The 11940-nt window shown below is 53.5% G+C and overlaps 1 protein-coding gene across 3 annotated transcripts; it reads left to right on the top strand.

Moving 5' to 3' along the window:
• The first annotated feature begins 2167 nt into the window (after positions 1 to 2167).
• Positions 2168 to 9876, top strand: LOC123376169 (protocadherin-10-like). Of its 3 annotated transcripts, XM_045027979.1 has the most exons (5): positions 2309 to 4747; positions 7450 to 7464; positions 8201 to 8259; positions 8375 to 8463; positions 8969 to 9876. In XM_045027979.1, exons 1-5 carry the CDS (start codon positions 2309 to 2311, stop codon positions 9226 to 9228), a joined length of 2862 nt encoding a protein of 953 aa, XP_044883914.1. In that variant the 3' UTR covers positions 9229 to 9876. The 3 variants fall into 3 exon arrangements, with proteins under 3 accessions (XP_044883912.1, XP_044883914.1, XP_044883913.1); XM_045027977.1 differs by lacking the exon at positions 7450 to 7464 and having other exon boundaries at positions 2168 to 4765; XM_045027978.1 differs by lacking the exon at positions 7450 to 7464 and having other exon boundaries at positions 2309 to 4756.
• Positions 9877 to 11940: the final 2064 nt, after the last annotated feature.

Below are 11940 nucleotides of genomic sequence, written 5' to 3'. Positions count from 1 at the left end.
AGAGCGTACCCCCGTGCCACAAGGGACTGTCACTATCCTTCCCCTTCCCGTGCCCGCACAGGCACCAGGAGATACTGACTCTATCCCACGCTCGCTTGTCAGTGCTCCACCAGGACTTCCCGGGCCTCTCACTGGACCACCACTGAGCTCCCTGCTCTGTCCCCACTGACCCTTCCAGCCGCCACCGCTAGCCTCCCAGCCCTCCCCACTGCTCTGTGCCGCATTACTTCACCCCCCGCCTCGTCACCGACCCCCCTCCGGTCCCGCCCCACCTTTGGTATCCCACATACCCCCTCCCCTCCTGCCCGGGACCCCGAGCACCACCGGGCCCCTGAGTCTCCTTACCGATCCCGCCCAGCTCCTTCACCCTGGGGCGGCCTGGTTTGTACTTGGGTTGCCCGGCGGGAGGGGAGCAGCAAGGGTGGGGGCTGGTGATTTGGTAATTTCATAGTGACAGCAGACGTCTCCCGTCCCGATTATTCAGCACAAAACCTGAGCAACAGACAAAGGGGGAAGCGCTCGCACCGAGCTGCATTTTGTAAAACATCACCGCAGAAATAAATCTCCTCTGAGATCTGCGCCTCCCCCAATCCCTTAAATCGATTAACAGATTATCCCCTTTAATCAAGTCATCGGGAAGGATCTGCCACTAGGGGGCTTCTCGCGACTACACAATATCCCCTAATTAACGCCTAGAGAAATCGCTGGCAGTTTCCATCCTTCTCAACTAGGAAGATAAGCGAGTAGTTTCCTGGCCAATAAAAGCCAGTATCATTTATGGAGGTTTCTGAAGAAAATGTTTAAGGGAGAGCCGGATAATCCAATGGAGAAATCTTAATTGGGTGCCTCCGGGAGAAAAACAGGACGTGTTTCAAATAAAATGAGTTCTGTTGGGAATCGCCATCACAGCTGGGTTTGCTGCTCACATTTAAGGGGATCAGAAATGTGGCTCGGATATGAGACGCCCTCCCGTTACGCGGACCCTTGCCCCAGCCATCCCCAGCCCGGCTCCCCTGCCTTCGCGAAGGGCGGCTGAGACACCTCAGCGAAAAAAGCAACTGTGGAGGTTTAAGTGCAAAATTAACAAGCAGAAAGTTGGTCTCAGCCTCCCACTGGCAGGCGCTGGCTGGAGCCTCAGCCTGCACTGCAGGTGTGTGCGCTGCTGAAGAAAGGTTAATGTAAAATCTGTTGAACAGCCAGCCACACGGAGCCCCCTTCGGGCGCTTTCCGCCATCTCTGCTCTCACAGCAGGGCACTCTGCTGGATTAGAGACACTTTGGAAATCCTGCAGGCTCGAAGAGGGCAGGGTGTTAGGGAAGCAGGAGGGGGGCCTTTCTCCATGTCTCTGTGCTGATGGAATCAGCCTTGAGCCGGCTGTCTGGGATGTAATCCCCTTCTCTGGTAATTAAAAAAGTCAGCATTACAAGGAAAACGGTGTGCAGTAAAATGTAATCAATTCTGTGAGAGCTTAACCATCTGTTAAAGGTTAAATCCATGCATGGAGGCTGATGTCAGGATATTCATACGGAGGATTTGGCTTTCGGTGTGTTTCTGGGCCTTTAATCTACCACAAGGATGAAGCAAACATCTGTGGGAAAATATTACTGGCCCCATATTCATCTGCTCGGGGCTAGAGATGCAGTCGCCCAGTAACCAGTAACATAAACTTCCTCTCTCTGGGCAGAGAGGCGAAGGCCAGTCAATGGGTCCCCGCGGGGGTGGGTCCTAGTGGGCGGTCTGATCAGATTTAATAGGAGTTGTGTTCTTTCCGTTCAAACAGGTTTTTTTCTTTGCAATAAAGTCGCTGGGGCGGAATCCGTCTCCGTCAGGCAGTTCCGTGCCACGCTGGGAAGATACCTGACCTTTTCCTGTATGGAAATTATTGCAATCTCCCGGGCATTAGAATTAACACATCGCGCTCTCTCCCGCTCCTCGCCCTTGTCAGCAAAGGGTTAACCATTCCGGCAGTAATTACAGCTCCGGCTTTCGACTCCTCTGTCCACCAATGCGGTGCTGAAATGCGAGGCGGGTCCTCCCTCCGCTGCTCTGTCTGTGAGCCCGAAAGTAGTTGGAAGTCCAAGTGTTGGACAAACACAAGCGGGGGAGCGGCACAGCAGCAGCGGCGGCGCTCTCAGGCCCGGGCTAACCACCGCACCCTTCGCCTCCGATGCCTTGTGCCCGGGGAGACAGAGCAAACTCCTGCTGGGTGGCACGGGTGGTCTCGGGTCCCTGGAGGCGCTGCCGGAGCAGGGGCCCCTGCGCCATGAGAACTGGAGTCTGGGGCAGCGGCTGGACTTGGAGCTGGCAGATGCTGTTGCTCCTAGTGACTTCTTGCCTGGAGCCGGCGGCTGGCCAGCTGCGCTACACTGTCCCGGAGGAGCTGGAGCACGGCGCCTTCGTGGCTAACATCGCCGAGGACCTCGGTCTGGACGTGTCCAAGCTGTCGACGCGGCGGTTCCGCATAGTGTCCCGGGCCGGCACCAAGCAGCACCTGGAGGTGAACTTGGAGAACGGGATCCTCTTCGTCAACGAGAAGATCGACCGCGAAGAGGTGTGCGAGGCCGGCGGGGCCTGCCTGCTGCACCTGCAGCTGGTGATCGAGAGCCCGCTGGCGCTGTACCGCGTGGAGGTGGAGGTGCTGGACATCAACGACAACGCACCCAGCTTCCCCTGGCCGGAGTACGTGCTGGAGGTCACCGAGTCGGCGCTGCCCGGCGCCCGCTTCCCGCTGGAGAGCGCGCAAGACCCGGACGTGGGCACCAACTCCCTGCGCACCTACCAGCTCAGCCCCAACGGCTTCTTCTCGCTCGAGGTGCAGACCCGCAGCGACGGCAGCAAGTTCGCCGAGCTGGTGCTGGAGCGAGCCCTGGACCGCGAGCAGCAGCGCAGCCACCGCATGCTGCTCACCGCCGTGGACGGCGGCCTCCCGGAGCGCTCGGGCACGGCCGGAATCCTAGTCACCGTGCTGGACGCCAACGACAACGTGCCGGCCTTCGACCAGCCCTCGTACGGGGTGAGCCTGCCCGAGGACGCGCCCCCAGGCACGCTGGTCATCAAGCTCAACGCCACGGACCTGGACGAGGGCACGAACGGCGAGATCGAGTTCTCCTTCAGCGGCCACGCGCCGCCCCGGGTGCGCCAGCTCTTCAGCGTGGAGCCGCGCAGCGGGCAGGTGCGCCTGGCCGGCCCGCTGGACTACGAGCGCGCGCGCCTGCACGAGCTCTACGTGCAGGCCAAGGACCGCGGCCCCTCGGCGGTGGCCGTGCACTGCCGGGTGCTGGTGCACCTGCTCGACGTCAACGACAACGCGCCGGAGGTGAGCCTCACCTCGGTCTCCACGCCCGTGCTGGAGGATGCGCCGCCGGGCACCGTGATCGCCGTGATCAGCGTGCTGGACCGGGACTCCGGAGACAACGGGCAGGTGAGCTGCGAGATCCCCCACAACGTGCCCTTCCAGCTCCAGGCCGCCTTCCGCAACTACTACACGCTGGTCACCACCGCGGCGCTGGACCGCGAGGCCGTGCCCGAGTACAACGTCAGCATCACGGCGCGGGACATGGGCTCGCCCGCGCTGCTCACCAGGAAGACCCTGACCGTCCAGGTGTCGGACATCAACGACAACGCGCCCCGCTTCCTGCAGCCCTCCTACAGCGTCTATGTGCTGGAGAACAACGCCCCGGGCGCCTCCATCTGCTCCGTCAGCGCCCTGGACCCCGACTGCCGGCAGAACGCCTACCTGTCCTACTCTATTGCTGAGGGGCACATCCAGGGCATGCCCGTGGCCACCTACGTCTCCATCAACTCGGACAGCGGGCACATGTACGCGCTGCGCTCGCTGGACTACGAGCAGATCCGCAACTTCCAGGTGCAGGTGCAGGCGCAGGACGCGGGCTTCCCCCCGCTCAGCAGCAATGTCACCGTCAACGTCTTCGTCCTGGACCAGAATGACAACGCGCCGGTCATCGTCTCGCCCGTGCCCCGCAACGGCTCGCTTGCCACAGATGTGGTGCCCCGCTCGGCCGACCCCGGCTACCTGGTGGGGAAGGTGTCTGCCCTAGACGCGGACTCCGGGCAGAATTCCCGGCTCTCCTACCAGATCCTGCAGGCCACTGACCCCAGCCTCTTCAGCGTGGCCCTGTACACTGGCGAGCTCCGCACCATCCGAGCCTTCCTGGACAAAGATGCCACCAGGCACCGCTTGGTCATCCAGGTGCGGGACAACGGGCAGCCGCCGCTCTCCGCCTCGGTGTCCCTACTGCTGTCCGTGGTGGAGAGCGTGCCCGAGACACTGTCCGAGTTCAACGAGCTCTCCCTGAACCCCGAGCTCTCCTCCTCCACGCTCACTCTCTACCTCATCGTTTCCCTGGGGTCCGTGTCTTTCACCTTTCTGGTGGCCATCATCATCCTCATGGCCATCAAGTGCCACAAGGACCGGCACTCCCTGCATGGCTACGGCTGCTCCCTTTCCGCCTGCTGCTGCGTGAAGGCCGGGGCCTCGGCCGACGTCTTCAAAAATTCCAACATCAAGCCCCAGCTCTCCTCGGGCAACAAAGTGCCCACCAACTGCCTGGACGGGGCGGGAAGCGGCCCTCCGGGCTACTGCTACAAAGTCTGCCTGACCCCGGAGTCCGCCAAGAGCGACTTCATGTTCCTAAAGCCCTACAGCCCGAGTCCCCAGAGGAACAACGAGAAAGCCGCCGAGAACTTACCAGGGCCGGGAAGGAAGCCCCGAGCGGCCAATAACACCGTCAGTGCCGCCAGCCAGGTAACCCTGCGCTGCAGTACAGCTGGTGCGGCTCAGGGAGACGCACCGGGAGAGAGTGCCATGAAATACCCCTTCAAGGGTTAGCCCGGCTTTCCCCCCTTCTTCTCTCCCGCCCCCGCCCCCTTGGAAACGAATCTGAGCTGGGAGAAATCCTTTCATTCAGGCACAACTTTTTAAAGATAATTACCCGACCCTTTGATCAAGTGGCTGTGTCGGAATTAGTACCCGTCAGACAGCAGGGAATTCTCCAGCACGCTCCTTACCCGTTTCAGTTAATGATTTGGGGAACGTCAGGCTCATTTTAAATTAGCGAAAATAGCAGAAAGCGCTCAGAAGCGGCAGCCCAGCTCCTGTTAAGACTGAAATACGGAGCGTGCTCAGGAAAGCCAAGGGCTGTCTCAGGAGATGACTGTCCCCCTTTGAGGGGTCTCTCTTAGCCTCCGATCGCGGCTGCACAACCCCGTAGCCTTCCTTCAAGAGAGCCAGACATGACAGCCGGGCAGCAAAGCAAGCGGTGGTTTAAGCCTCTTGAAATTTCACTCTCTGTTCTGTATTTCCCCATAGCACATATTACAGGCGGCAGGAATTACTCAGGCGCTCTAGTGGCCCATGGGGATTTTCAGCTCCTTTGTCTCACTAAGAAATTCAGGCAGATACACCCGGCTCAAGCAGATTCAGATGCAGTCATTGCCCAATGCTGCATCAGTACCGCACCCAGTGCTTTCCTAATAGTGACGATTCTTTTCGGGTTTTATTACTATTATTATTTATAAATTGCCCTAAGTGGCTTTGTTGGAGGGCAGGGGAGGTTTCATGTGGTGATTAAAATCCTTCCCAAACTAACGAAGGGAGCGAAGGGGGTCATGCTGCAGTATTGCCTCTCCAGTCATCACAGTTGAGTCCTGGTGTCTTGTTTGGTTTTTTGAGAGGCATCTCCTTGCCTTTTTAACTGAGATACTTCGCCATTCCCCCATTTCCTAAGGACACCACTTTTCTCCTGGCATCTATTAAAATTAATGCTGAAATATTGTCATTGAAGGGGAAGAGCACTTTGCAGAAGACAAATGCCTGACATTTCGGTGAACTGATCACTAGATGGTGCAAACGCCTAGACTCTGCGCTCGGAGAGAAAAAAAGATTTAAAGAGATTTTTATGTCAACATTTGTTAGGTATTTAAATGAATAACGTCTAATTTTTTAGATGAAATACTCTTTCAATAACGCGATTACCGGGGATGGATGGGGATGAGAAGTCTAATCCACTTACAAACATTTTACTTTTAACAAAATATCCTTTTTTAAAATAAGCACAAGACATTCTGTAGACAGGTTTTCTTTTTACATTTTCCCTTGGATCATTGGACACAGTTGTCTAATATGTTAATGCGATTTTCCTCCAGTCAGTTACAAACTCCCTCTACTGACATTCCGCACACAGCTGATTTCCACACCTCTCAGCCTCAGGCTGGTGTAGGGAGATACCAGACTAAGCCACCTCAATCGAAACTAAATAATAAAAAAAAGGTTTACAAATATTAAGAGAAAAAATCTGTAATGAAAGAATGGATCCAGATTTACAAACGGGGGTTGGGAATTAAGATGTGAAAACTGAGGTATCGGGGAAGAGGGAGAAGAAAGGAGGCGTGATCTAGTGTAGGGGGGGGGACAAGTCTTGAAGACTTCGCTTTCGGCTCTGTCAGATTTCCTGTGTCTCTGTGCCTCAGTTTCCCCTCTGTAAAATGGAGATAGTATTACCTCACAGAGGTGCAGTGAGGCTTAATTCTTGGATGTCTGAGTGGCGCTTTGAGAGCTGATGGATGGCTCTGTAAGGGCAAAGCAAGTTCCTATCAAACCTGTGTTACCAAATGCCAGCAGAACACTAGAAGGCTCAGTTATGTCCGAACGGTTACTTTGGTTACTACCACGGGCTAGTTGGCTTCAGAGGCGCATTGCTTTCAGAATGCAGTAATTGGCCTGATTCCAATCTCACTCCCGCCGCTGTAACTCCACTGGCTTCTTTCTCTTGGCTGTTTTCTGGAACGAGGGCGGAGGTGGGAGGTCCTGAGCTCACCGGATCTCATCCCTAATACATTTCCCACCCTCATGCTGCCTCCCAAGGAAGGGAAGCCTGGAATTTGAATGCTCACTAATCTGTCTTTTCAGTTACAGCCACCTCTAAGACATTTAAGTTTTTACCCCTAAATCCTCAGAAATGGCTTCCCTGAATCGGACTCGCTTTTGAGCTCACACCTGGCCAATGACCAGGATCAACTGCACCCAGTTTGCGCTGGCCCTGGCCTGAGAAATCATTGACAAGGCAGGAACTGGAGCCTTCCAACGTCTGACCTAAATGACAACGAGGCAGGCATATTAAATAAAACTGTGCAACAATAGTGAAATAATTGGGGATTTGTAATGCAAGCCAAATCGAATACAGCTTCCATTTCACAATCCAGCGAGTCTGACACTGAGATTAAAAAATCACTCTGGCTAAACCCAAGTTGGAGTCTGACCGAGAAAACAGAATACAAATGAGCCTCTTTGAAAGCCCTGTTTGCTTCTCCGTTCATGTTCGTATCTGATGTTCCATCACCTCCTATTTTTTGAAGGAGATGGATTAGAAGAACAGGCAGATTATTTAGACCGGCAACATATTTACAGAGAGCAACTGAAGTGGGTTAGAGTGCGGGCCAGAGAGAGTTTTCAATGGATTTCTGGAAGCAGACGGCTTGTTGCTTCACTGGTGAAACATAAAAGATAAGACAGCTCCCTTTGTTAGTTGTTCTAAACGCAGAAATCCTACAAGCAAGCAGCAGCTTTGTTCCTGCGCTTTGGCAGGGACAGTAATTAAATACTGTAATCTGAATGAGATCCGAAAGCAGACCAATAACTGCACGCGGAGTGACAGCTTTAGCTTTCAGTGGGAAAGGTAAATATACCTCCCCCGGAACAAGGAGAATAGGCAGCATTGTCCTGCCATTTGCCCTCTGTCTCTGCCTTGCACTTTTCACTCCTCGGGTAGCGTCAGGTGTATGGGTTCTTGGGGGTGACTTTTTTTATCAGAGCTGGAGATTCTGTCGAGTGATCAGTTTCACATAACCCTAGGAGATATACCTAGAAGGCATCTCACTTCTCTTGCTCTAGTGATCATTTCCCACCTATTTCGGAATGTAGCTAATTCACCCCCTAACCACATGGAACCTGGGCCTTCAGTGGTTTCTCAATTTGCCCGAAAAGCAGGCAGAGTTCACCTAGCGCAGACCAACCCAACCTAGCCACATAGCCAAAAGGATGTAACCTAATTCATTCAATTCCCTTTGCTGTGAGCATTAAGCACTCAACGCTTCTTTGGGGGGAGGTGATGGGTATGGCAAACCCACGCGCCAGAAAGATGGAAATTCCACGTGTCTAATGTATATTTTCTGTGTTTTACAGATCAAACAGCCCAATACGGACTGGCTGCCTACAAAACCCCAGCGATCAGCCCTGAAAAGGTACCAGAACCGAATACTTGGAGGGCATGGGGTAAAGGGGGAGGGACGGTTATTGCTGACCCGAATATGGGTGGAGTCTTCATGGCGTCTTTGTTGTCTTGATGGTTCTCTTTAGTTCACAGAGTCTGGAGGACGTAGGGGGAGTCCGCAGAGGAGTCCAGAAAGAGCACGACAGGCTACGTACCCTGGTCACTCCAGTCTCTGGTTAGTGTTGGGTAGTGCAGAACATCACACGCCTAAAGTCTAACCGGGCTGCGCCCAAACTGGCCGGGGAAACCGAACCAGGCTGCCAGCCTAAGGCCCTGTCTGAGCCTTTCATTCCCCACCAGCGCTGTATGTGCTTTATCCAGCATCGGAGCCCGGGCTGCTCCAAACCCTAGCCTCGCTCGAGGCCAGTGCATCGCCAGGAATGGGCGGGGGGAGCGGTGAAGGGAGCACTGGGATGTTGGAAACGCATCATGGTAGTGAGAGGGATCTTCCTGTGTACCAGTCACAACAGCTATAGGCACCAGAGCTAGTGATGTAGAGCGGTATTCGAGCGCCACCGGCCTGCAGCCCAGCCCCTTGAACGGATTCATTTCTTCCTACCTCAGGCACGTTAAAGGCAGATTAAGGCGCGGCTGGATTGGGGGGAGGGTGCATCTGGCTGACTGATCCTTTCTGGTCCCAGCAGCTTTTCCCGGCGCCAGCTAACGTTTGCTTTCTCCAGAATTCCAGAAAGCATCCGGGGCCTCCAACAGCATTTGGACCCCCAGATACGGCCCCCTGTACCCTCCGCACATTCCGCCTCTGGATTACCAGCACAACGTTTATATACCAGGGACCCCAACCATGCTGGCAAACAAGGAGGGGCCCCGCTGCCTGGATCCGGAGGACAACAACAGCTTCTCCACTTTTGGGAAGAGGAAGAAAATGGCCACCTATTGCGACATAGGCGACAGCATGATTATCAACAATGACCTAAAATAATGGCTGCCAGACCAGAGCGCCGGGCCGGGGCAGCTCTGCTCATGTTCCTGGAGAAGCTGAGATGGGATCAGTTGCCCTTTCCAGCCTGCAGCTTTCATACAGTGCAAGAAGCAGTGGGGTTCACGAAGTGCCCTCCTTGCTAATCTGCTGAACAGTGTGATGCGAAGACATTGCCTGCAGCCCAGGTACCTATTATTGTAATTAACCAAGTCCAGTCTCCGGTCTGCAGCTGGACAGAAGAGGAGATGGATTTGCAGCACTTGAACCGAGAGAAGGAATGAAATGAGAGACTGGACGAATGACATCAAGATTCTTCCTATGTCATTCTGCAGGGGCGGTAGCTGGTCTGTGTATTGGTGGGTACATGACCCTTTAGTAGTGGGTGTGGGGATTACAGGAAGGATTTGCCTTGTGTTAAACACATCCCCATGCAGACTTATTCTGGGGGCCGAAAATCCAAGCAGCCCTCGGCCTTCATTTCAAGAAGCCTTTAGCAAGCTCCATTTTGTAACTATTGTAACTTCTTTCCTCGTGAGGCTGTGTGAATGTATCAAGTACACGTGTATGTTTCTGACCGTTGAACGCACTGGAATGGCTGCAAAATGCCATGTTAAAATCAAGAGGGCTGAGAGAGCTACTCGGTTTAAAGCAAACATAGATAGTACCTGGGCAGGGAGAACTCTCCATAAATTAAGGAGTTATGGAATACTGTAATAATTTCTTAGACCTGGAGCACAGATCAGTTACAGGGGAGACATAGAGGCAGCGCACATCATGCTAAAACCAGCCCATTGTTTCTGGCCTCACTGACAGTTAAAAAACATAACAAACAACTGCCGGGTGTTGTAATTTTTGATCCTCTAATCTGAACGCAGATCTCATCTGGGAAGACAGTTTTTTATTATTAAAATTATAACTAAAAGTTTCCAGGATCTAAGAGTTCTTAAAGAGAGAGTTTACGGGCAAGTCTCGCGTTCCCAGGCAAGGGACCCACACCTCCTCCTCTTTGTGGTCTGTGATGTGGAAGGGGGATGGGATGGAGACTGAGCAACCAGGGGACACACAGAGTGGGGCTATATCATCTTTTCTACTTAGCCTCCCTCAGGAATCTCAGGAGCACTGAAGGCAGAGACCCTGGTTATGGTACCAGAGTCTCAATGAAGCCAAGTTGCCATTTAGCCTGGGACTCCGCATGGGGGTCAGACATGGTACAGGGCCTCAAGTCTTCTACCTGAATGGCGTTGGTCTCCTGCAAACCCCTGGAATCCTCTACATTTAGGGGAAGGCTCTGCTGTCTTATTCACCAATAACAGCCCCCTTGGTGATGACTGTGGGGTGGATCTCAGCGAGATTTCCTTCCCCAGAGCCCACTTTTGTTTTTTCCCCTATGAGACATGTAAAAAATAAACTCCCCCTTTTGACTGGTGAGCGGTAGGGTGGGACCCATCTTTAGATGGGGTGATGATCTCCTGCACACAAGCACATCACCGCTCTAGCTGCCCTGGCAGATCAAAGAGAAGTTTTCACTCCACCCCACGTTGCTTTTTAAGGCATTAAACACACAATCAGGCAGAATCCCAAATCAAAAACAACTCTGCCCACCTCCCACAAACTCCTCTGTTAGTTGTACTCAGCCTAGAGCCCGAAGCGTATATTTCCTTTGAGAAACTCAACCGAAGATGATTGTCCACCACCATCGAGAAAGTCCAAGCTCGTTCAAATTTGTCACGCAGGCGGGAGTGGGGACACAGCTCAGATCAGGCGATTCTAATTTTATCTTGCTTGGGACTAGCCCCCGAGATCCCAAAGGTCTCTGAATCTGAATCTCCTCTTTGTTAACAGATTTGAACTGACAAACCGATTTAAAATAACACAGAGGAACAATTTTCCTGGAGAGCTATGTTGGTGTGTGGGCATGGAAACCGTGTGGAGAAGTGTGCCAGAGTCACAGAAGGAAGATTGCTAGGCTTTTGAATTACAGCTCATTTCGAACAATACATGCAGTGCATGAGAAATTCCCTTTCAGCAAGTAGCCTTTGTTTCACAGTGTTTGCTTTATACTAATAACATTGTATTTTAATAGCTCAGACAGCTCTATGGCTTTTCTGATGGGCAACAAACAGTAGCCACGCTGGCAACGGTTTCTCCGATGGTTTTGTTTTTCACCTTTAATTGGGCAGAATATTATCGTCGTCTCCCAGCGGGGACTTGGCCAAAGCTTGCTGGAGATCTTTTAAAGCTCTGTAATTTGCCGCAATTACTATATTGGATGCTAGCAATATTAAAATACTTCATCTTGTCGTTTCCACGGAAGAGCCCTTGCTTTCCTTTTAAAATCTCTGCTGAGTGCACTATTGCATTCCTCACCTGCACGGCTTCCGTTCAGGGATGGCTGCAGTATCCCTGTACAGACCTCGCTGGACTCTTGGCCCCTTCAACCACTTCGGTGGTAACAGGGGCAGCTCTATGTATTTTGCAGCCCCAAGCATGGCAGTCAGGCGGCTTTCGGAGGCGCGCCTGAGGGAGGTCCGCCGGTCCCGTTCCTTCGCCTACCAGCCCCCGAATTAGCGTGGGACCCGCGGACTTCCCGCAGAAACGCTGCCGAAGGCAGCCTGACTGCCACCCTCACGGCAATCGGCAGGCCGCTTGCCGCCCCAGGCACCCGCTTGGAGGCCGTCAAGCTTGTTTCACCAGCTCCCTGAGGATTTCCTC

The sequence above is a fragment of the Mauremys mutica genome, chromosome 8 (assembly GCF_020497125.1).
Source record: "Mauremys mutica isolate MM-2020 ecotype Southern chromosome 8, ASM2049712v1, whole genome shotgun sequence".
Lineage (NCBI taxonomy): Eukaryota > Metazoa > Chordata > Testudines > Geoemydidae > Mauremys > Mauremys mutica.
This window is presented reverse-complemented; position numbering and strand designations above follow the sequence as displayed.

Excerpts from the sequence above, each read along its gene's own strand:
- LOC123376169 (XM_045027977.1), top strand. The coding sequence starts at position 2,168 with ATGCCTTGTGCCCGGGGAGACAGAGCAAACTCCTGCTGGGTGGCACGG. Across the intron at positions 4,766-8,200 it reads CCGTCAGTGCCGCCAGCCAG|ATCAAACAGCCCAATACGGA; the intron begins GTAACCCTGCGC and ends TGTGTTTTACAG. Across the intron at positions 8,464-8,968 it reads CCTGGTCACTCCAGTCTCTG|AATTCCAGAAAGCATCCGGG; the intron begins GTTAGTGTTGGG and ends TGCTTTCTCCAG.